The sequence below is a fragment of the Anabrus simplex genome, chromosome 2, assembly GCF_040414725.1.
Source record: "Anabrus simplex isolate iqAnaSimp1 chromosome 2, ASM4041472v1, whole genome shotgun sequence".
Lineage (NCBI taxonomy): Eukaryota > Metazoa > Arthropoda > Insecta > Orthoptera > Tettigoniidae > Anabrus > Anabrus simplex.
Window position 1 is genome coordinate 1,090,234,012 of NC_090266.1, and position 26,747 is coordinate 1,090,260,758.

General features: G+C 37.6%; 1 protein-coding gene across 4 annotated transcripts in view; it reads left to right on the forward strand.

Moving 5' to 3' along the window:
• The window catches only part of cmb (combover), a 522,232-nt gene that overhangs the window by 109,814 nt on the left and 385,671 nt on the right, over positions 1-26,747 (forward strand). For all 4 annotated transcript variants that reach the window (XM_067139692.2, XM_067139691.2, XM_067139689.2 and 1 more), the window contains one exon: positions 8,943-9,020. In XM_067139692.2, coding sequence (XP_066995793.2) covers positions 8,943-9,020 — 78 coding nt within the window. The remainder of the gene's footprint in view (positions 1-8,942; positions 9,021-26,747) is intronic.

The following is a 26,747-nucleotide window of genomic DNA, read 5'->3' on the forward strand; positions in this document are numbered from 1 at the left end:
AGGAAAATTGAAGGAAAAATGAAAGTGATGATGTTTGCAGATGACCTGTTAGTCTGGGGAGAAAAGGAAGAGGATATCCAGGAACAGTTAGATGCTTGGGTAGATGAGGTGGAACAATATGGAATGAAATTTAATACCCAAAAGAGCGAGATAGTGATCACAACTAGAAAGAAGGAGAGACCTACGAGAGAGATAATGCTTGGAGAGGAACAGCTTAGGAAGGTAGAGAGTTTCAAGTGCTTAGGAAGTATCATAGAGGAAAGCGGAAGAAATGATAAGGAAATAATCGAGCATGGAAGGCAAGCAGGAGCATTCCTGAAAAGTGTCAGAAGCCTGGTCTGAAGCAAGGATGTCCCTCAGAGAAGCAAAACGGTGATATGCAAGACGTATTATATACCTATTCTGACATATGCAGCTGAGACATGGGTAATGAGGCAGAGAGCCGTGAATAGAATACAGGCAAGTGAAATGAAATTTCTGAGAAGCAGGATAGGAGTGACAAGATGGGATAACATGAGAAATGAGAAGGTTTGAGATATAGTAAAAGAAGACCCAGTACAGAATAGGATAGAGGCATCTAGACTTAGATGGTATGGACACATGAAGAGAATGACAGAGGAAAGGATACCGAGGAGGATGCACGAAATGGAGATAACAGGTAAACGGCCAAGAGGAAGACCAAGAGACAGATGGATAAAAGGAGTGGAAAAGTGCGTGCAGAGAAGAGAAGAGGAGAGGACTGGGCAAGAGTGACTAGAGAGAAGTGATGGGAAGACGAGAGGAGATGGAGAGGCTTATGTTCCAAGCAGACGGCCAACAGCTGGAAACTGCAGATGATGATGATGATGATGATATGCTTCCCGCCATTTATGCCACATCAAGCTGTTCGAGAAAAAATCAAAGCAAAATTTTGTCTCAACTAACCTAATGCTTCATGTAACCACAGTGTGATGACCAAATCAAGCAACCATGGTCTAAGTCTTCGAACAGAACTTCCACTTTTCCTCGCGGCTCGGCATGCAGTGACGCTTAACCTGCCCACATTCATCCTTTGAGAAGCTACATTGGTGTACAGTCTTGGAAGTTATTTAGTGACTTAGTGTTCGTCTTGCTCCAATTTGTTATTTATTGGTTATTACCTTATAATCTCGAATACCACCCACCACCGAATAAGGCCGCACCCTTATTTTGAAAGAACAAAAAAAAAAAAAAGTGAAGTCAAAATTATTTACAATCTTTACTAATACACATCAAATGATTAGAAAATACAAATAAAAGTAAACAAACATTTCCCGAATGATATCCAATGAGTTCATTCATCATCATCATCATCATCAGTACAAACTTCAGAACTTTCATCATCACCTTCTCACAAAATGTCATCATTGCTGCCATCCATAGTATTAGAAATGCTACATTTCCTGAAGCTCTTCTATATGAGGTCTCCAGGGATACGATTCCATGCCGTCAAAATCCACAAACACACCAGGTGAACTTCCGGGTGCTGAATCCCTGAATGCGATCAGTTGGCGTCAGTGTATGATTATCAGCTGCCATCCATTCTGTATAGAGCTGTTTCATGGCTGCTTTAAATGGACGGTTCACACAGACATCCAGCGGCTGTAGCATAGACGTCATCCCGCCCGGAATTACTGCTAGGTCGGTTTTCCCATCCTTGACATGTTTCTTCACAGCGTCTGTTGTGTGGCCGCGGTAACTGTCGAGAACAAGCAAGCTCTTTTGTCCCAATAATGCACCAGGGTGACGTTGCCAGACACACCTTACCCAGTCTTCCACAAGTGAACTGTCCATCTGACGTTAACACCAGCGGGTAGATTCTTAGGAAGCGTCTTTCGCTTGAGAACAGTGTACGGCGATTTGGTTCCATCGGCGAGAATACACAACATTACCGTACACCGTTGTTTTTCATTACCACCTGTTTTAATGACAACACTTTTCGCACCCTTAATATTCACAGTCCTGTCCACTGGTATTTCAAAGTAGACTGGCGTCTGATCTGCATTGCCAATTTGGGAAAGCAAAAATGCATTTTCCTTCCGCAACCGAATTATGTGATGCTGAAACGACAGTAATTTCTCATCGTAGGCACCAGGAAGATGCTGTGAAATTGTACGCCTTCGTACGCTCAACCCATTTCTTTTATAAAAATTACAAACCCATCCTCGGCTTGTCTTAAACCCTTCTGATGAAAGTTCCTTTGCGCTCTCTAATGCCTTTAGCTGACACATTTCGGTTGACACACCATATCCTAATTCCTGCCTTTCTCTCACATTTTTTTTTTTTTTTTTTTTTTTTCAATTTCTGGAAACTGTACACTTAGTCCACGAAAAGCTCTATGATCACCGCTACATGTTAATAGCACATTTTTCTTCTTTTTCCAACTGCAATTACACGACTCGCCAATATCATATTTCCTACCGGCGGTACGATTTCCAATAATTTCGGCTTCCCAAACTATTTTCAGTTTCTCACTCGCAGTAAAAGATCGCATACGCTTTGTGGAATTCATGTTGATACTCCGAGAATGTGTGTTAGACTGACGCCAAGCGCGGAAGTAGCGTATACTGAGAGCGGAGAGAGCATTGTTGCCGAGCCACGCCGGCGGTGATGCCCGATTTACGCGCATTCGGAAAGATAAATTTCCCAAAATTTTAAATAAGACCCGCACCCAATTTTGGAAGTGATATTTTCGAAAAAGCAGTGCGGGTGGTATTCGAGATTATACGGTGTTTTACGTTTGCTTTTGTTGTAGCAGTTGTTAAAGTTATTGTTGCTGATTTGTTGCATTTACTGTATATATGCAAATGCTCTGCCCATATTTTTTCAGAATTTAGCAAAGTAAAACTTTGGTGTGCCCATTATTTGAAATACTGTCGGTACGGGTACCGCTTTGCATAAAAAAATGGATTCTGCTATGCTGCAGCGTTGTACAGCCTCTGCCTTTGTGGCGTCAGTAGTTCGCTAGAAGTGAAGTATGACCACATATATATGGCGACATGTTCTCATGATTGCTCGTTCAAGTCCAAAGGAAAGCTTGGGGTTATTGAAGGTGCAGAGAACATTGGAAACTGCGCATCGGGAAGTAAGTACGTCATAGAAAATTGTACTCAATGTCTGGTGGGAAAAAAAAAAGAGAGACACCTCAAAAACCAAATAGTAATCGCCTGGCATTTCACATAACACCTTTCCATACAACTAATACTGGACAACACATGGGTGAAACTAGCCGATTACAAATATCAGGGAAACAAGGAAGTAGACGAGAAAATTCCAGAAGAACAGTTTGGATTTAGAAGAGGTAGAAATACTGCACAGGCAGTACGTAATTTACTAGATGACATAGAAAATTCTATCAGGCTTCTTAAGGGGAAATATCATGCTGCGTTCATCGACTTCACTAAGGCATTCGACACTGTAAACCGGAGCATCATCTCCTTGAAACTTGATACACTAGTTGAGGAAAATAAACTCCTCACTAACCTGGTCCATAACATGTTGAGGAGAAACACGGTCATAATATCAGACAATATAACAACTTGAAAAGATATTAACCAGACCAATGGCGTTCGGCAAGGTGGCCCCCTTAGCGCTCTGTTGTTTAACATCGCCACTTATGACGTTGTTCAAGCGATAAGAGAATCATCGAAGAATGTGAGAATATACTTATATGCTGATGAGATGGTAATAGGTTCACAAGATATCGCTGAAGTACAGAAAGCATTAAACACTCTGGAGGTCTGGACAATATCTAAGCAACTAGAAGTCAATGAAGGAAAGACTGAACACATGATCCTCGAGATGTATTGACTTTCAAGCATGAGCCTTTATGAGTTGTAAATAACTTCAAATACCTTGGCTTAACCCTTCAGACAACAATACATTCTTATAGAATACACATAAGACGTAAGAGCAATAGTGGCAATAAAAGCAATGTATAACATTAAATTTCTTACCAAATTATCTTTGAAGACCGCTATGACTCTATTTGACACAAAAATCATTCCTATCCTAACTTATGGTATAGAGATTATTTGCGACAAGTTGACAAAGAACGATCTTAGGACATTGGAAAAGTCAAGGCTCACTATCTAAAGACAACTTTGGGCGTATTTAAATACACAAGACCGGGCGAGTTGGCCGTGCGATTAGAGGTGTGCTGCTGTGAGCTTGCATCCGGGAGATAGTGGGTTTGAATCCCACTGTCGGCAGCCCTGAGGATGGTTTTCCATGGTTTTCCATTTTCACACCAGGCAAATGCCGGGGCTGTACCTTAATTTGTAATAGGTATGACATCGTAATTGGTGTAAAACCTTCAATTATTATGTTTAATATATTTTAATCATAGTTTATATAAGGCTAAATTCTCTTTTATTAAATGTTAAATACGATTAATGTATGATTTCCCTGTGAATATGTAGTATAAAATTGTAGAAACTCAAATACATATTGTTTAACCTCAAAATCTAATAGTCAAAAGCGGTAGAAAATTCCATAATGTTCGTATGTTAGACTTATTGTACTATATTTGGTATATATGAAGGGTTCTGGAAACTTACTGTAAGGTTTTATTGTCCAGATACATGTAGAGACATTACGAATGTTGTAGATATTTCCACGTACATTTTTAAATACTGAGGGAAAGTTCGAGTACCCATTCGACTAGCTGGTCGATCGATGTTTCGAGTGTGTTCCATTAGAGTGTTGTAAGAACTCTTCCAGAAGTCGATCATTCTAGATGGTTGATCGAATAGTATAAATATCGATCTGTTAAGCCAGTGAGACAGTCTGAGTACTGGGCTCAAGTGATTCAGGCGGTGAATTCAAGGGAGAGTATGTTAAAGTGCGCACGTCAGTGTTGTTGATATCTGTACTTATCAGAATCGACTTCAGGGTACTCTGCTATTGAGTGTTGTATATAGTGTCATTTGCTACTGTGTATAATGGTGTGTTTTGACGTACAGTGTAAATAAAGAAATTTATACAAGGAAGTGAACGTGTTCTTGTGTGATATTTATTTACGTCAAATAAAATCGCAACGTAGAACGATAAATTGGCGACCGTGGACAGGACACTTCAAGACTCAGCAATGAGGATCGAAAAAATGACCGTGGCGATGTTATGGAAAGCGCTGGCATCCCGAGGTTTACCGGTGGCTGGAAGCAAAGCAGACCTACAGGAGAGGCTGCACCAGGATTTCATAGACAGCGAGGAGGACCCAGACAGTCTTGACTGCGAAGTCCGGAGGAAGAAACCAACGACCGGGTATGCACTATGTTCGCACAACTAATGGCTTTGATTCAGGCCCAGTCCGAAAAACTCGAGGGTAAAATCGAGGACTAGTATAAAAAGATCGATGCCCAATACGAAAAACTCGGGCGGAAAATCGAGGCCCAGTCTCAAGGAATAAAGGATCAAATCAAGTCGTTGGGCAACGAAGTACGAGCCTCGGGGGAGTCCGTAGTTCAAGGCCCAGCAGAAACATCGAGTGTGCTGTGTGAAAGTACGACAGCTCCGGAGACATGGATGAAGCCTGCAAGCAATGATGGCGGCTCCGGCATCATGCAGTTGGCAAAGCCACGGGACGACGGGATCATTGTAACGATGGTGGAGTCCGTAGTTCAAGGCCCAGCGGAAAAGCCGAGTGCTGTGTGTGAAAGCACGACAGCTCTGAAGACATGGGTGAAGCCCATAAGCAATGATGGCAGCTCTGGCGTCGTGAAGATGACAACTCCATGGGACGACGGGATCCTTGTGGCGACGGCAACCGACAAACGAGGGTGCCACGTAACCAGGACACTAGTCCCGGCACAAAATCATATGCCGGTAGGAACGTTGAATTCAGCACCCTGGAAAAAGAGGAGACTCAACAGGACCAAGACCATGACGTGCGAGCCTCTCCCGTGCATCCCACCGGTGGACTACGAAGATGCGTACGTCCTGGCAGAGCACAAAGGCACGACCAAGGGGAAAGTAAGTGTAGTGTCGACTGCCACGCGAGGACCTGCGGATCATTGCTACGAAGAACACGGACACCATAAGCCAGACCCAGTGGATCCCCCATGGGAAGGTGGTGGCCATCGATTGAACTATCTTGCTGCGATATGTGGACTTCAACAACGCCAACGAGAAGACAGTGCGATTGAGGTGGCCTAAGTGCAACTGAATAGTGAGGTCTAAGAAAGTCGAAGAAATAGATATAAGGACACCTAGATATATTTAAGACCTAGAGTAAGGAATGTACAGGGTAGATATTGAAGGTTTTAGGGGGAATAATTGTCGTAGGTACGACATCGTAATTGGTGCAAAACCTTCAATTATTATGTTTAATATATTTTAATTATAGTTTATATAAGGCTAAATTCTCTTTTATTAAATGTTAAATATGATTAATGTATGATTTCCCTGTGAATATGTAGTATAAAATTGTATAAACTCAAATACATATTGTTTAACCTCAAAATCTAACCCGGATGCAAGCTCACAGCCGCGCACCTCTACACGCACGGCCAACTCGCCCGGTGTGACCCATTTTCTCAATAAGTACTTAATGTAACTTAATGAAACTTTTGGAGGTTACTTATACATGCTTCTTGTACTTTCTCCTCTAGTTAGATTGCAGTAGTCTACATTTTCTAGGAGTTAGGATAGAAATTTTCTGATGTTTTTTGTTACAAATTTTCCTTACATTTTTGTGCATTTTACTGCAAATATACTAGCTATCTTTACCCTTCTAGAGGTATAGTATCATAAGGCTACGACCACAGTACAGGCGGCGAGCGGAGCGTTGCCGCTATCGAAAAGTTGAAGAGTGGGGAGGAGAGAACGGCTGTGTGGACATCTAGCAAGAGTCAGCCAGCGGCGCGGCGTCTCCCCTGCACGTAGTGATTATATGATGGCAGTTTCAATTTTCTCGTTTGTCTCTGCTTTTAGAAATGTTTTATCTAAACTGAAGAATTTGACGTAGGACTAGGAGAGAATTTCGTGATCATCCAGTAAATAAATTACGTGAAATGCATGGGGAATTTCATCATTTATATGGAGAACTGAATTGATTTCCTGCTAAGATGTTTCAAATAAACTTCTATGTCCATTCAAACTTTTGACTTCTTTCTAAAACTTAAGGCGCGACTGCAGAAGCAAGTCACCAACTTCCAGAGACCCATACAAGTCAGATGTAATGACGAACACAAGTTTTCATATCGGCAATATATGACAAAGGATAATAATATTAATTAATAATAATAGGGTGTAAAATAATAATAATAATAATAATAATAATAATAATAATAATAATAATAATAATAATAATAATAATAATAATAAAATGTTGCATTAAATACAATATTGTTTGTGTCCATAACCGTGATTGATTTTTAACTGAATTTATCTCGTATATTTAAGATCGTTTCAATCTCTTTCCAGGCTTCCCTTGTCACTAATAGGTTTTCGAAATTCTTCTCTCTGTCGTTCCATAGGAAAGTTCAGGTTTAAACTTCAGAAATTAGCACTTTCACCTCCTCCCGTATTAATTCACTAACAGTCATTGCGAGCGGCGCAGCTAAAATCTCAAACAGGAGTGAGCGGCTAGCGGCAGGCAGCGTTGTCCTTGAGCCAACTTCCCCTCCTAAATGACGCGCCGCTGACACTATGGCCACATGCATTTGCTAACGCGGGTTTGAGTCTCATCTTTGCCGCCACACTACGCAACGCTCCGCTCGCCGCCTGCACTGTGGCCGAAGCCTTAGGGTATTATAAATGTACTGTGAGAAAAAAATCAAGATTCCAACTTCTACAGCTCCTGAGAAAACAGCTTATTTGTCTGAAAAAAATAAGTTCTTAAGAATTTGCAATTAAAAATTAATTCAAGTTAAAACTCACTTTGTAATGGAAACAACAGTTAAGACATGCCAGCACTGTAGTAATCATCATCTTTTACATTGTCTGGATGTATCCTCTTCCTCCTCTAAGAGGTTTGGCAGTGAAAGCAACAAAATAGAAAACCAGAAAGTGGCAAGAACACATGTAAAAATTGTATTTTTTCATTTTTGTGCTGTTGTGGTAGTGTACTATTGATCTTGTGTGTTGACAAGACCAAAAGGAGTGTTCAAGAAAGTACAAAGCCAATGAAATCGGTACTACAGAATTTATCCTGATGTATCTGAGGTTGTGAGTGAGGTTAGGAATGAAAGTTTATCCAGTACTTCAGTCCACACCCAGAATATTGCATGCACAACTTGAACAAGAATCACAACTGTTATGCCATTCCTACAGACTTAAGCAGCAAGGTTTTCACTAGAATTTAAATCAAAACACAGCCTTTTAGGCCTCATGGTTCTTGAAATATTAATTTTTAACTGACCATTGGTTTATGAAATCCTAAAAATGCCCTATGCAACTAATTAAATTAAGTGAAATATACCTCCAGCCAAGAAAATTTAATAAAACATACACCAAATTAATCAGCAAATTCCAAACAATGTTTTTGCATAAAAAGCAAAAATGAAAATGTTTCAGCAGTATGGCCATTTATACTCCCCTGAAGTCCACAGCCACTTCCTTCACAGGCCTAGCCCTGTCCTATCTCATCATCACCATAAGACCTGCCAGTATTGATGTGATGTAAAACACCCAGCGAATATTCTTTGCATAATGGTCGCACTGTATATTTTCACTCAATAGGAAAAAGGCTAATAAATGCTATTATAATGCAATGAAATACGATAATATTGTGGGTGCTGAGCATCGCTAATAATTCATGATTTTGAGGGTGCTTAGAATGCAGAGCACCCCTGAAGTTGGCACCTATGCCCCCAAGTACATACTGATTAATTATATTGAACATTTTTCTCTATTGAAATTGTTTTTATTTTAGAATGATTAAGTGTTGTTAAACTTCACTCTTTGTGTATGCATTCTTTCAGACTGGAGCGATTTTCAAGTCATCTGGCACAGATCACAGAAATGAATTGAAGCTGAAAGTAGAAGAGTCTCAGCGTAAGGTAAGAGTTTAGACATTTTTGTAAGTTGATCAGCTGCAGTAAAATTCTTCTGGTGTGTGTTGACTGTGGGTACAAGTACCAGATGAAACCGACCTTGAAAATACAATTTTCTCAATGTTTTCTGGTTGCGGGAAACTAGTGAATTAATTTGTAGTTCTTTGTGACATATTAGAAGTTGGAAACTAATTTTAAAACTCAACTGAACAAGAAGTGTCAGTGTGTGATCAGTGTATTTTAAATAGACAGCTTGGGAAAGACTAAATCTATTTGCAGTCTTGGTGCAGTTACATAAAATATCTCAGAATCCTAAAAGTAACAGTGTTAAATCATGTGGTGGCAGCCATCCTAGGCAGATTTTACATATTAAAAGTTTATAAACCATTCCGCTGTACTATGAAAGAAAATAGTGAAGTGTTATGCATCATTAAAAAGCAAAAACAATGAGGAGTGTGATATTTTTACTAAATTTTCCATATTCAGTAACCTAATTCAAAAATAAATCATAGAATTTGATCACATGTACACAAACTTGAAGTCTTCTGAAAATAAAATGAGATAAATAAAATGTCAACAATCTATTTGCAATGCACTATACAAAGTTTCATCTATCTAAGAACTATATTGTTCAAAATATAGGAGAAAATGTAGTAGCATACAGTGACTACAACTAACCCTTTGAGATGAAGATGCTGTATTTTGTGTACAATTTATTACTAATTTGTAATTATTTCTACACAAATAATTAAAATAATAATAATAATAATTATTATTATTATTATTTATAACTCAACAGTTAATAATTCACACTCTAACAGATAACTAAGATATCAGCAACCAAGCACAGAACACTATGGTTTGTTTACAGACAAAGCGAGCAATAGTGCGTAATTAGGAGATGGGAAACTACCTTAATTCATTTCGAAGAGGTGTTGCCTAATGAGGTTAGAACCATGGATGAACCTGAACTCACAGCTACTGTGGACTTCAGGTTGACAGTAACAACACGCCATGCTTTCTACTGATGAATTGATGGAACTACGAGAAGAAATTGGAATCTGTTGAAAAATTTACAGTACGAAGACAGCAAAAACCAAACTGTCGAAAAATCAACAGTTGCCAGTTGTAAGGTTAATAATGTGTTGATCCTAGAGCACAAATTCTGTAGCCAAACACCCTTTTCTAAAAGCCCATGGGATGGCCATGATTGTTAAGGTGTCAATCTTTGTGGTCAGACACCTTGGTTAGACAGTTTTGAGTCCTATTGGTGGACAAAAATTCAACATTACAATGTTGGTCGGCAGTACAAGGGAGGTGGCAGAGTCCTGCAATGAGGCCCACCGCACAGCACTCGCAAACCCACGGAGTCCGGCAGCCCAGCCCGTGCAGTGTCGTCCTCTTCTGACGCGGCAGCTTACAGGCCCACCGCACTGGTCCAACTCGGCCCACCGCAGTCCACCGCACTAGGCGAGCTGAGTAGTCTACCTTGACTACTTCCTCGCAATAATGCATGCGCCGTGTACTACAAAATGTTCATTTCACACTTGTATTCCGATTGCTCGCTATATTCCCATACACTAATGACAAATTATAAATTACGCTCATCACAGCTTTAAATAAATCGATAAAGATCTCTCCTGCACTTAATAATAATAATAATAATAATAATAATAATAATAATAATAATAATAATAATAATAATAATCATAATAATAATAATTTTTTTTTAAAAAGCATGTCTTCTTCTTCTTCTTCTTCTTCTTCTTCTTCTTTAGAAACTCTAATATTTGTCTGCAGTTGGCATCAAGTTAAGTGAAAATTAATCTAAATAACACAAAGCTTATTCAAGGTGATGGTGATTATTGCTTTATGGGGAGGTACAACTGGGCAACCATCCTCTATTAATGCTAATCATAGAGAAAAAATGGAAGGAATTCGACATTTCGAAAAATGAAGATATCGGTCAATGAGAGGCAAGGGCCACGAGCTTAAAAATGAAAGACTCCTTAGGCCTCTTATGCCCTAATTCCATCAGGGTTGGAAAAGAACAAGTGTTGACCAAGAGAGGTTGGATAGGATAGATTAAAGGGAGGAGCCTGGCACAAGTGGAAGCAATGCCAGGGCTCAGAATCACTTGGGCCCCTTTTAGTCGCTTCTTACGACAGGCAGGTGATATCGTGGGTATTATTCTACTGCTCCCACCTACAGGAGGTGCATATTCAAGGGGCGTTTCTCGTGTTTAACTCAAAATGAACTGAAATACAGACTATAATGACGTGAAAAAAACCTGAGCTTAGCTTTTTCGATATTCAAGCCTGTTACATTGATATTTAAATAAATTATTAACAGTTCCACCTTTTCAATATAACATTTGATGCAATGCGAGTTACATCACAAGTTACTTTTAAAATGGTATTAGTTTCGACCTACGTCAAGGTCATCATCAGCCAGTAACTCAAATTATACAAAGCATCAAATAGACAAAAATAACGTACAAATGTAATAATGTTAGATAAAACACGTGAGAATTTAAAGTTAAGCAGATTTTGGTTACAATAGTGTAAACTTGCAAAGTTAAAACTGAAAATGAGAAATGGTCACAATGATACTGACATAGTAAAAACTTTTTAGCTATGCACGTAATATATAAAACATTAAAATAAGGTTCAAAGTAGCCTTTGAAGACATTTTCTGGTGAAATGTTCTTGATGGAGGAGGATCTTAATCGTGTGTTACATTTATAATAAAGTTTTGACCAAATGACTTTGTATGGAAAAATGTCATATAACATTCAGTTGTACACATGATGTAAATAAAGTATAATGCTGTACAATGATGTTGTTGAGAGTTGAGATAAGTTACATAGAAATTCTTCATGCAGTGTGTAAATGTTGCACGTGAAGGTCAGATTAGTTTTCAAAGTCCTAGGTGGTAAAGACTCGCAGATCAATGTGGAACGAGTTTGAATGATAAAAGCCGAAATTAGTGCAAGGACTTATGAGAAACACAGGGTTGGATGAGTAGCATAAGTAATATGTGTGACTCACCTTGCACAGTGGTGTGAGGAGTGTGGCTAGTAGGACATGGCATATGGAGAATAAGTATGAATGAGGGGTAAACAGGAAGGCGGGGTAGGACGAAAGGAGGGAGCAGGGAAGGGAGAGGGGAGGAAGGAGGGGCTATCTTAAGGCAGGGCCTAGGGGTGAGGGAATAGGGGTGGTTGTTGTGGGAAGGTACCATGAATGGAGCGAAATATCGAGCTCTGATTTCCTGGCTTAACTTTTCTGATTATGTTAACCCCTTAACAGGGTTTGACTCCTAAAAGCATCAACAGCTGTCGCACGAGTATTGGGTTTGACGCCTTTAGGCGTTCTTGTAATTTTAAATGTGTTCTTACGTTGGGTTATATGCCTATAGGCGTCTGGCTATTCTTAATCACTTCTGCCATCTACTATTGTAACTTAAAACTAATTCCATTCATATTAGATGTGATTATTGCTGTCCTATTCATTTTTATCCGGTCTCACGCTAGTCGGGTAGTTCGCACCTAGGCAGTAGTCCGACAGCTATCTCGTGTTGCCTCGTGCGGTCTGTGCCAAATTCTCTATAAAGAATTTATTTGTGTATATGTACATTGAAATTACTAAATTTGCGAGTTGTTGTTGTTGTTTTTGTTGTTGCTGTTGTTGTTGTTGTTGTTATTGTTGCAATGCAGTTGTTTTGCGAACTCCATTGTCCAAGTTCTGATAACTTTTTGTAAATTGATCTGTATAAGGTGGTAAACTGTTCCGTGTGAGGTGAACATGGCTTGGTTAGGAAAGACGTTGAATTATATCGGTGACGATGAAATAGTGGAACATTAATTACAAGATATTGACACTGACAGTGACGCGTCCACTGATGGGCAATTTGACACAGAAAATGTTGATCCTGAAGAATAATAAGAGGAAGTGGTGGAAAGTGACACTGTATGGACTAACATTCCAAGTAAGCCTAGTTCTAGATTTCCTTTCATTGGAGATGCAGGTTTACAAATAGTACTGGAATGTAGTAATAATAATAATAATAATAATAATAATAATAATAATGATAATGATGCCATTGAATTTCTACTATATCACTAATAATTTATATAAATCAAGTAATATATATTTTTCTGTTGAGTATTTACATCTGCCACATGGTACTGTACCCACTCCAAAAGTGCACGTTGCGCTGAATAATTACCCAGTGGCTGGTTGACATTATGAAACTATTCCCCAGTTAAGGGGTTAATGAGAAGGTCAGATAATATATTGGGTTTCTCCAAAATATTATTAAGATTATAGTTTGAATTGAAATACTGGTCTAATTGTATGAAACAATTTTCCATTATGTTTAAAAGAGGTCCTTTATTTATTATCTCAACAGTTTCCATATCCTGTCGGAAAAACTATGATTATAATAATGCATGTGTTGCCCGACTGCCGAGAATTTATTGTGTCTTAGGGCATTTACTTGTTCCGAGTGCCTTATGTTGAGACTTCTCCAAGTCTGTCCCACATACAAAAAAATTACAATTATTATATTTAATTCTGTAAACTCCCGATTTTGAGAAAATACTGCGCTTATTCACTGACATGGAGTTATGTAAGATTTCTGAAATCTTGTTGTTGGATTTGAAAGCTATTTTTATATTGTGTTTGTTAAAGATATTGGTAACTTTATAAATCTCTTTATTGAAAGTGAAAGTAAAATGAGAAGTTAGGTTTTCTTTCTTTAACATTGTCAAAGGGCGATGTTTTTATTTCTTAATTATACTTTCTATGAAGAAGCTATTGTAACTGTTGAATTTTGCAATTGTGCGAATAGTGTTCAGTTAATTTTTTAGGTCTTTTTTAGACATAGGCACATTGAAGGCTCGGTGGACCAAGCTATTGTAAGTTGCTCATTTGTGAGCCTGAGGGTGTATAGAGTCTTGGCAGATAGTAGAAGCTGTTTGTGTGGGTTTTCTGAAAATCATTTAAGTTAAAAAGTTTGGGTGTCTGACAATGGTTAAATTAAAAAAAAAAAATTTTGATAATTTTCGGACTCAAGCGTGAACTTGATGTGTGGATCAATGTTGTTGAGACCGAGAAGAGTGGAAACTGCGTCTGTTGTTTTTTCATCCATGATTACTAAAGAGTCTTCTACGTATCTCGCCCAAAAGTGAATATTGTTGAAATTTTTGTTAATTTTTGTCTACTCTAAAAAAAATCTAGGTAAATCTCCGCCAAGATGCCCAAGCTAGGCGAACCCATTGCCAAACCATTTTGGTAGACGGTGTTGTCACAAGTAAAGAAGTTATTTTTTACAACTAATTTTAAAATGGACATGAAATCCTGTATTTCTAATTTGCTTAAATTACTGTATTTATTTAAATTATTTTTGCTGATAGGGAATAGTTTAAATGTCTGTATGCTCGGATACATATTCACAGTATCAAGAGTGGAGAAAGTGATTGGGTTGCATGTTGAACTTTCTTAGTTTATCTATTAGCTCTATAGTGTTTTTAATGGATTTGTTGGATAAAAATTCGTAATTTTTCTTTAAGAACTTTTGGATGAACTGAGCATTTTTGTATAAAGGGCTAGGTCTATAATTGATGATTGGGCGAATGGGGACGCCAGTTTTGTGAATCTTGGGTAGTGCTTTTGCGGTAGGAAGACCTGGGTTCATGTTTATTAATTTTGTTTTTTCTTGATCTGTAAATAGGTAGGGAGTATTCTTAAGCATCTGTTTGAGTAGTCGTTGAATTTTCTGAGTGGAGTCCTTTTTAACTATGGTAAATCTGTGATTTTTTTTTTTTTTGTTTTCTGATGTACTTGTTTTCGTCCATTATGACAGTTGTGTTGCCCTTATCTGCTTTTATAATAATAAGATCGTTGTCATTGATCTTCTTTTTAAGAGCATAAACACTTTTTTGTTCAGATCTGTTTGAGTAGTCGTTGAATTTTCTGAGTGGAGTCCTTTTAAACTATGGTAAATCTGTGAAAATTTTTTGTTTTACCGATGTACTCGTTTTTGTCCATTACGACAGTTGTGTTGCCCTTATCTGCTTTTGTAATAATAAGATCATTGTCATTGATCTTCTTTTTAAGAGCATTAATGTGTTTTTGTCGGCAATCGAGTCCTTGTTATTACTCTGATTGAAGGGGATGGTTATAGTATTAGGAGTACAAATATTGTTCAGTTTCCTTTTTACGTCTGTTCTTAACTCACCATGTTTATCTATTGCTACTTTGCTAATGGCCAGTTCCGATTCACATGTCATGGTAGTGGCTATGTTAAATGCGCTGAGATTGAGCCAGTTATGTTTGGGTCCTTTGGCTAAAATCGAGTTTTCGTCCTCATTCAAAGTTACCTTAGATAGGTTTATAACTGGTGGGTGGAATTGTTCAGTCTCATTCAAGGTTATTTAAGATCAGTGACAATGATCTTATTATTACAAAAGCAGATAAGGGCAACGCAACTGTCGTAATCGACAAAAACGAGTACATCAGTAAAACAAAAAAATGTTCACAGATAGTTCATTTACCATAGTTAAAAAGGACTCCACTCAGAAAATTCAATGATTATTCAAAACAGATGCTAAAGAATACTCCTTATGTATTTACAGAAAAAAAAATAAAAATAAATAATAAACATGAACCCAGGTCTTCCCACCATAAAAGCACTTCCCAAGATTCACAAGACCGGCGTCCCCATTCGCCCAATCATCTGTTATAGACCTAGCCCTTTAGACAAAACTGCTCAGTTCATCCAAAATTCTTAAAGAAACATTACCAATTTTTATCCAACAAATCCATTAAAAACACTCCAGAGCTAATAGATAAACTAAAAATGTTCAACATTCAACCCAATCACTTGCTCCACTCTTTTGGTATTGAGAATATGTATCCCAGCATACAGACATCTAAACTATTCCCTATCATTAATAATAATTTAAATAAATACAGTAATTTAAGCAAATTAGAAATTGTCCATTTTAAAATTAGTTGTAAAAAATAACTTCTTTACTTTTGACAACAACATCTTTAATTTTGACGTCTACCAACACAATGGTTTGGCAAATGATTCACTGGTCTCAGGCATTTTGGCAGGGATTTACCTAGATTTTTTAGAGTATACAAAAATTGACAACAAAAATTTCATCAATATTCACTTTTGTGCGAGATACGTAGACGATACTTTAGTAATCATGGATGAAAATGCAACAGACGCAGCTTCCACTCTTCACGGTCTCAACAACATTGATCCACACATCAAGTTCACGCTTGAATCCGAAAATTATCAAAAAATAATATTTTTTAATTTAACCATTGTCAGACACCTAAACTTTTTAACTTACAAGATTTTCAGAAAACCCACACAAACAGCTTCTACTGTCTGCCAAGACTCTATACACCCTCAGGCTCACAAATGAGCAACTTACAGTAGCTTGGTCCACCGAGCCTTCAATGTGCCTATGTCTAAAAAAGAACTAAAAATTAACTGAACACTATTTGCACAATTGAAAAATCCAATGGTTACAATAGCTTCTTCATAGAAAGTATAATTAAGAAATAAAAACATCGCCCTTTGACTACGTTAAAGAAAGAAAACCTAACTTCTCCTCATATTCTACTTTCACTTTATAAAGTTACCAATATCTTTAAGAAACACAATATAGCTTTCAAATCTAACAACAAGAACACAGAAATATTACGTATCTCCACGTCAGCGAACAAGCACAGTATTTGCTCAAAATCGGGAATTTACAGCATTAAATGTAATAAAGGTAATTTTTTTGTATGTGGGACAGACGGGGAGAAGTTTCAACATAAGGTACTCATAACATGTAAATGCTCTGAGACACAACAAATTCTCGGCAGTCGGGCAACACGTACATGACTATAATCACAGTTTTTCTGACAGGATATGGAAATTCTTGAGATAATAAATAAAGGACCTCTTTTAAACATAATGGGAAATTGTTTCATACATTCAGACCAGTACTTCAATTGAAACTATAATCTTAATGACATTTTGGAGAAACCCAATATATTATTTGACCTTCTTATTGACATAATCGGAAAAGTTAAGCCAAGAAATCAGAGCTCGATATTTCGCTCCTTGCATGGTACCTTCCCACAACAACCACCCCTATTCCCTCACCCCTTGGCCCCACCTTAAGGTAGCCCCTCCTTTCTCCCCTCTCCCTTCCCTGCTCCCTCCTTTCGTCCTACCCCACCTTCCTGTTTACCCCTCATTCATACTTATTCTCCATATGCCCCCCCGCCTTCCTGTTTACCCCTCATTCATACTTATTCTCCATATGCCATGTCCTACTAGCCACGCTCTTCACACCACTGCGCAAGGTGAGTCACACATATTACTTATGCTACTCATCCAACCCCGTGTTTCTCATAAGTCCTCGCACTAATTTTGGCTTTTATTATTCAAACTCGTTCCGCATTGATCTGCGAGTCTTTACCACCTAGGACTTTGAAACCTAATCTGACCTTCAAGTGCAACATATACCCACTGCATGAAGAATTTCTATGTAACTTATCTCAACTTTCAACAACATCATTGTACAGCATTATACTTTATTTACATCATGTGTACAACTGAATGTTATATGACATTTTTCTATACAATGTCATTTGGTCAACAGAACTTTATTATAAATTTAACATAAGTTTAAAATCCTCCTCCATCAAGAACATTTCACCAGAAAATGTCTTCAACAGCTACTTTGAACCTTATTTTAATGTTTAATATGTTACGTGCATAGCTAAAAAGTTTTTACTATGTCAGTGTCATTGTGACCATTTCTCATTTTCAGTTTTAACTTTGCAAGTTCGTCGCCATAAGACGTATCTGTCTCGGTGCGACGTAAAGCAACTAGCAAAAAAAAAACTTTGCAAGTTTACACTATAGTAACCAAAATCTGCTTAACTGTAAATTCTCACATGTTTTATCTAACATTATTACATTTGTACGTTATTTTTGTCTATTTGATGCTTTGTATAAGTTGAGTTACTGGCTGATGATGACCTTGACGTAGGTCAAAACTTGTACCGTTTTAAAAGTACAGTGAACCCTTCGATTGCGAGCATAATTCGTTCCAGCAACATGCATGTAATCCAAAGCGCTCATATATCAAAGCAAATTTTCCCATAAAAAAAAATTGAAAAGCAAATGATTCGTCCACAATACAAAAATATTTATTTGCATAACATTTCTAAAACAAAATATAACGTAAAACAAATTAAAGTGCACTTTACCTTACAATAGAATCATTGTTGGTGTGAGGGAGACGAGAGATGACATGAGAAGAGTTACTCTGTAGCACGAATTTCACTAACGGAATCACTGCTATCTGTTGGCTCACTGGAATTGTTTTCTTTTTGTGCAACTTTAACGAGGAACCTGTCCAATGACTGTTGCTTTTGCCTCTTTTTGAGGATTTCACAAAAACATGACATTGCATTGTCATTGAACTGATTCATCGCTCGCACTGCTACAGCCTTATACGGGTGGTGTTTCTCTACAAAATTTTGCACCGTTTCTCACATTTTGCACTTTTCCTGAATCTCAGTTGAAGTGAGAGATTCCATTGACTTTTACTCCTCCTATTCCCCGGAGGAGATCTCCTCCATAACCTTCTCCTGTTGTTCATGATGCAGGTCCATCAGTTCGTTAATGGTCAGTTCCTGGCTATTTTCTTCCACCAGCCCTTGAATGTCCTCCAGCCCCATGGTCTTCCCTAAGGACGCAATTTCATCAACAATCGGCAGTTCACTGTCACCAACAATCCCCTCAAAGTCACGTCCAAGAATACAGTCAGGCCGCAGCTTTCCCCAAGCAGAAGTGAGAGTTCTCTTGGTGACTCCATCCCCGGCTTTATCAATGATCTTCAGGCAGTTCATGAAGGGGAAATGATTCCTCCCAAACTCACGGAGGGTAAGGTCACTTAGGTCACTTCGAAGCATCGCTGAAATAGTGCTTTGGTGAATAGCTTCTTGAAGTTCGAAATGACTTGCTGATCTATAGGCTGGAGTAGTGTTGGGAAGAAGGAACTTACCCTTAACGAACTTGCATTCCTCCAGTAAGTCGTCCTCAAGGCCTCAAAGCCTGGAGGATGAGCAGGAGCATTGTCCATAACCAGCAAGACTTTGAGCGGCAGATTATTTTCTGAAAGATATTTCTTACCTACAGGACCAAAATCCACGTTTATCCATTCAACAAAGGTACAGGGGAGGGAAAAATGTAGGCACACGTGACGCTCGTATTGCGGAACCTCACCGCTTATCAAGTTACAATTTATTGAAAATGTTTGCTCGTCTTGCAAAACACTCGTGGACCAAGTTACTCGCATTCCGAGGTTTCACTGTAACTTGTAATGTAACTCGCTTTGGATTACATGTTGTATTGAAAAGGTGGAAGTGTTAATAATTTTTTTAAAATATCAACATAATCAAAGTTCAGTACGAACCAATCAACATGAAATTTATATCCTACAATTCAAGCCTGTAGTTGACAGATATGGGAAAGACATTCATTTTGTGTACTGGACGATCTAAACAAGGCGTGTGTGAATGACTAACATTCCACTCTTCCCGGGTCATGACACTCCACAACTATACCTTAATTTTCCAATTTCTTTTCTCTAAAGCTGAACTTGACGCTTGCATACATATGGTAGTACTTTGTTGGTGATCTGGTGAAGTTTTGGATCGTTTTGTCCATTTGTCCTCCAATAGGATGCTGTATACAGTATTCTTCCACTCCACAATTTTGGTTTAAATATCTTTTCAGCTCATGTGTTGGAATAGTACCATCTTCAACGCCAACTCACGAAGCAATCTTCATTCATTACTTTGGAAAATTATGGCATTGTTGTGAAGTGTGATGACCCAGGTAGAGTGGAGTGTTAGTCATTCATACACGCCTTGTTCAGATTGTTCAGTACACAAAATGAATGTCTTTCCCATCGCTGTCAATTACAGGCTTGAGTATCGACCACGTAAGACTTTTAACATTAAAATCCGGTTCAGCAGTCTTCTGTTTTCCTCTTTATATAGTCTTTCCTTTACTTCACGTGTTCTTGTCAAAGTTTCATTTCTTTTGAAGCCACAGTCAGCATTCATTTCCGAAAACAGGATAGATGGGGAAGTCAAATAGAAAACTACAGCAAATGTGTACATCTCCACTCGAGCGCAACGCAACACACTCCGCTGACATGCTATACACTGTACACGTTGAAGCAGTCGGCCCATAGCACTACCGCAGCGCTGCCCTTGGCCTTGTCGTACGAATGACACAGCGCTGCCCATCCCAGCCCGTGCGATGACATCACTGGCTTCTTATGTTCGAGCCTTGTAAAGCCCATTGCCGTCTATTGCCAAAGCAACCCATGGGCTGGGCCACTGTGCAGGACTCTGGGAGGTGGTGGTATACAATTCGTAAACACTAGACTAGACTAGACTAGACACTAGACACAATAGAAAAAGATCTAACAATAATAAAGAATACTAACAAGGGAAAACTGCTAAACGAATTTGAAAATATCTATATTTATTTGGGCAAAACGTTTAATAAGGATTATAACCTTAATGACGACACGGAAATTAAGAGTCCTTTGTACACATTAATACCTAAGTTGTTGAAAACAGTTATCTCAAATCAAAAGAGAATCCCGCATATTTTAAAAATTACCAATACAGCAACTCCAAACACGCCCCCAGATACCATACCTATAATTCCCCCTCCGAAAAATCCTCCTCCCATATCGACACCAGTATGTACCAATCCGCCCGGTTCTTCCCTCCCTCAACTCGTCCCCCTCCCTCCGCCACACCCATACAATACACGTAGTAGAAACGCCAGTCAGATTACCGCTAGCAACAGAACAAGTTAGACACTCTACGGCATTCGAGTAAGTATGCATTTTTACGTAACCCATAACCGTATACAACCACAACTGTTATTTTTATACATACACTTTAAATGCATATTTTTATATTTTTCTTTACAGTCTATCCAACATTCTAATCATTGAAAATTTACACAACAGAGGGGATACTACAATTATATTGATAAATATCTTCAATCCAGTGCATTGTCTTGAATTTACGACGTGTATTTTTAATTCAACGTATTCTTATTCGACTGGTTACATAACCAATTTAACTCAAGAAGAATTACCATGATCATCCCTGACCTAATCTTCTACTACATGATTAATTAGAGCCCTTCTTTTGTATATATTTTGTTCTTCGAATTTCTACTTGCTGATGAATACAGCTTAATATGGACCTTCACCAAATGTTAAAGAAAATGGATCCATTTCAATTTCAGACGAATGCCGTTTGACAATCTTCCTACCAACATTAACATATATATTTTTTAGACTAGATTATGAGATTGACCTACAATTGTTTTAACTTGTTGTTTATAAGATTTACTTATAACTTTTTAATAATGGTATCAAAAACAACTTTTAATGTCACATTTTATTCCAATCTTATATGATTGATTATTGTAAGACAGTCTTAAATGTAACTATTATTTTTAAAGTTGTTCATAGTGCTGATGATGCCCATTAAGAAGGGCGAAACATGTTCACGATTTTTCAATTATTTATGATCATTTAACCACAATAGTGGTAGTTGTAAGTATTGACTAGGTTGACATTAAACAAATATTTTTTAAAATTATCTGTAAACACTAGACTGCATGCCAAAAGCCTGGGTTCAATTCAAAAACTCTTTGCAGTGGTCATAGGGAGGGCACATGATGCTGTTGATGGTTATTTGTCTGTTGCATGGGGACATTGAGACCAACGCAGACCCATTGGTATTATCTTCACTGGAACAAAGATGGTGTGCCTAATTAAATAAAGGTTGCAAACTGGCTATCATCACAGCCAATGGACTCATATCCAAGTGCCTGGGCAGTAGAAAAGAAAATATAAAACCCTCTCTCTCTCTCTCTCTCTCTCTCTCTTTCACTTTTTTCTAAGATAATGGACTGGAACCCATTGGAAACAGAGCTAGGTATTTATTTTGTAAGGAAAATTATCTCAGGCTAATCTGTTGTGACCGATACTAAGATTGCATTTTAAATTAAGTAAAGTTTTCTTAATGGTTGATGCTGTGGGTTACTATTGTCACGTTCTAGTTTGTAAACCATGGGCAACAGCTGAGTGGTCTGGCAGCTAGGATTATAAAATGCACCAATGATCCCTAAACCATAAGAAGAGAGATTCTCCCTGGGACTATGTGTGAGTAGGGTAGCATCTTGCTTCACAGAATTTTTACCAAGCACATTCAGAACATTTTAAACAAGCCTTGGACCTATGGTTGTAACGGATTACTATTTCCATTTGACAGGCGAGGAACTCCTTGGGAACAATTAAACCAACAAAATAGAATTCAGTGAGGAACTATTAGTATTCATGAGGCTTTTGGAAGGAGAAAGTAGAACTAACCGAGTCAGCGAAGAGGATTCATCTGAATGTGTTATGCATTTATGATATTTGGCTAATAGGAGTTAACGAACAGATAGGAGGTTATAAAGTGTTAACAGGTATTAAAAAGGGAAGGCCAGAATGTGGGATAGGACTTTTCATCAGGAATACTATTGCATGCAATATAGTTTCTATTAGGCATGGAAGTGAGCAAATGATGCGACTAGATTTAGCAGTTGGAGGAATTAGGCTGAAAATCGTCTCATTGTATTCACCATGCAAGGATGGAGGTGAGAATGAAGTTGGAAAGTTTTATGAAGCACGGACAGTGTTGTCAGGGTCAACAGCAAGGTTAGGACAGTGCTAAAGGGTCATTTCAATGCAGGAATTGGAAGTAGAACTGAAGTATATAACAAGGTGTTCAATAAGTGTGGAGAAAATATGGAAGCTATTCAGAATGGAAAACATTTACTGGACTTCTGTGCTAGTATGGGATTAGCAGTTATGAATACATTCTTCAAGCATAAGGCTTTGAATTCTGGAAATTTGTTAGGAATGTGTAGGTATTCAGGATTTTCTCTGATGATACAGACCCCTGTCTGCTCTGCAGTGAACTAAGTATCACTATGCCTAGAATAGAGAAAGTGAAATCTGTGTGCAGATGAATAAGTGTAGAGAATCTCCAGGATGAGGAAATTAGGTAGGAGTACATGGTTATGATTAGAGGAAATCTACAGAGAATAGAGAGTCAGCAGGTTCAGGATATAGAAAGAGTGGTTGGCTTAGACAGATGCTGTAATAGATACAGCAACGGTATGCCTACGAACAACTATGTGTAGAGATGAGAAAAAACAAGTATCTGATGGAGTGATGAAGTCGGGGCAGCTTATAAATATTAAAAGAAGGCTTATAAAATATGGTTCCAAACAATGACTGATGTAGATGTAGATGAAACAAACAGAACAAAACAAATCATTCTAAAATCCAAGGAGAATTCTTGGGAAGATTTTGGTAAAAGCCTAGAAAGGCATGATCAGTCAGCAGGAAACCCTTTCTGGACAGTAATAAAGAACGGTGAAATATAGTGGCAAAGCAGGTATCAAATGGCTTCATAGAGTAATAAGATTAGCATAGAATGCTCGTAAGGTAAGATAAGATCAGCTCTGATTGTGAAAAAACAGTAATTGCACCTATCTATGAACAAGGAAATAGGAAGGATTCCAATAACTATCAAGGTATTTCATTGATCAGTATATCAGGCAAGGTGTTCATAGGCATTTTGGAAAGAAGAGTGTGATCAGTGGTTGAGAATAAGTTGAGTGTAAACCAATGAAGTTTCAGACCACGGAGGGGCTGTCACGACCAACTTTTCGGTTTGCCTAAAGTAATTGAAAAATGCCTCGAGAGGAATAGGCATTTACGCTTACGTTTTGTAGATCTAGAAAAGGCACATGACAGGGTACTGAGGGAAAAGATGTTTGCCGTACTAGGAGACTATCGGATTAAGGGTAGATTATTAAAATCAATTGAAGGCATTTATGTTGACAATTGGGCTGCAGTGAGAATTGATGGAGAACAAATTCAATCAATCAATCAATACTGATCTGCATTTAGGGCAGTCGCCCAGGTGGCAGATTCCCTATTTGTTGTTTTCCTAGCCTTTTCCTAAATGATTTCAAAGAAATTGGAAATTTATTGAACATCTCTCTTGGTAAGTTATTCCAATCCCTAACTCCCCTTCCTATAAATGAATAATATTTGCCCCAGTTTGTCCTCTTGAATTCCAACTTTATCTTCATATTGTGATCTTTCCTACTTTTATAAACGCCATTCAAACTTATTCGTCTACTAATGTCATTCCACGCCATCTCTCCGCTGACAGCCCGGAACATACCACTTACATGTTATAAACCTCATTTTAGGTCCGTATTGAAAATTTTTTTTAACAGTTCAACAATAATAAAGGTGTTTTAATTTATTCCACCTATTCAATACTTATATTTTCACTTATAGTTGTTACATAATTAAATTCTTAGTTACATGGGGACATGTTTCGCCCTCAATTAAGGGCATCTTCAGCCTAAATACAATAATCAAAAATACAACTAAATTAAAAGTGGAAGTTAAATACAATCATCAAAAATACAACTAAAATAAAAAGTGGAAGTTAAAAGTTTAGTCTGTTATTAAAATTCGGAACAATAAAAATGTGAAAAATGATAAAATAAAAAGATGCTAATGGAAAACTGTCTTATGATTAAACTATAATCTTGTCGGAGACTAAAACTTCTATTAAAATTCTAATTAAAACAGTTCATATAAAATATTGGAAAATCAAAGTGGTAGTAATAAAAAGCCAACGACATGAGGGCGTGTACACAAGCATAAACTTGATTGTCATGAATACAATCTTTTCAAGGCCGCTGATAAATTCGTAGCAAGCAAGGCAGAAGCGTCTATTGAAAAATTGTAAGAGGCCGTTAGCACCGGTAGGAAATAAAATGGCTGAATCCTTGCCAGAAAATGTCAACAGATGCAGAAATAAGTTTTCTGTAAGAGAAGGAAAAGAAGAAATAAGAAATTGAACGTAAGGAGAGAATTCAGTCTTACATAATTTTGAAACAGATGAGGACTTACATGTAAGTGGAAGTTGTTATTTGTTAACTACAGTTACGCGTAAGGTTAACACTTTTGATTTCCAAATATTTCGAAAACCGACACAATCATCTACAACTATAAACAATTCCTCTTTACACCCGAGTTCACATAAACAAGCATCTTTTCACAGTCTAATTTATAGAGCACTTAGAATCCCTCTATCTCCCAAGAATTTGAAGAAAGAATTAAATTATATTAGATACCTCGCTAAACAAAATGGTTTCAAAGTAGAAATGATCAACAAATTAATCAATAAAATTAAGAACAAATTATCTACGAATCTGATACCAGAAAAGACCAAAAAAACTGAGTATGCTACATTCACTTTTAATAATCCAGCTATACACCAGATTACTAGCGTATTCAAGAAACATAATTTTAATATAGCTTTTAGAACTACTAATACTAACCAGTCCATATTCTTTAATCATAAAAAAGTTAATTATGATAAGAATCGTTATTTAGGATCGGGAGTATACAGACTTAAATGTACTCAGTGTAATTTTTCATATGTTGGACAGACTGGGAGAAATTTTATGACAAGATACATGGAACATGTTAACGCGGAAAAACATAGGAAATACTCAGCGATGAGTTTGCATATGAGGGAGACTGGTCACAGATTTGAATCCATAGAGAAAGACTTAGCGATAATTAGAAACATACAAAAAGGAAGAATGCTGAACGAATTAGAAAGTTTATACATCTATTTAGATCAGACGTACAATAAGCAAAAGAATCTCAATGAAACCACGGACAATAAAAGTATGCTACATGAATTAATGCCGGAATTATTAAAGTCAGTTAGTTCGAATAAATTTAGGATACCTAATATATTTAATTCTTCAAACCCTAATACTCCTCCCATACCTACAGATATTAGGCCTACTTCCAGCAATGCAGTTGACTCCGCCCCTTTGTCAGCCTCGTCACATTTGACTCCACCCATCCTCTCCTCCCTTCCGCACTCCCCTATTCCTTCCCCTCCGAGTTCACTACCGCCTCTGCAGCACAGTTATAACACCAGACTCAGAGCCAACAGACGGGCAGCAACCAACTCAACAGTAGTTAACAAATAACAACTTCCACTTACATGTAAGTCCTCATCTGTTTCAAAATTATGTAAGACTGAATTCTCTCCTTACGTTCAATTTCTTATTTCTTCTTTTCCTTCTCTTACAGAAAACTTATTTCTGCATCTGTTGACATTTTCTGGCAAGGATTCAGCCATTTTATTTCCTACCGGTGCTAACGGCCTCTTACAATTTTTCAATAGACGCTTCTGCCTTGCTTGCTACGAATTTATCAGCGGCCTTGAAAAGATTGTATTCATGACAATCAAGTTTATGCTTGTGTACACGCCCTCATGTCGTTGGCTTTTTATTACTACCACTTTGATTTTCCAATATTTTATATGAACTGTTTTAATTAGAATTTTAATAGAAGTTTTAGTCTCCGACAAGATTATAGTTTAATCATAAGACAGTTTTCCATTAGCATCTTTTTATTTTATCATTTTTCACATTTTTATTGTTCCGAATTTTAATAACAGACTAAACTTTTAACTTCCACTTTTTATTTTAGTTGTATTTTTG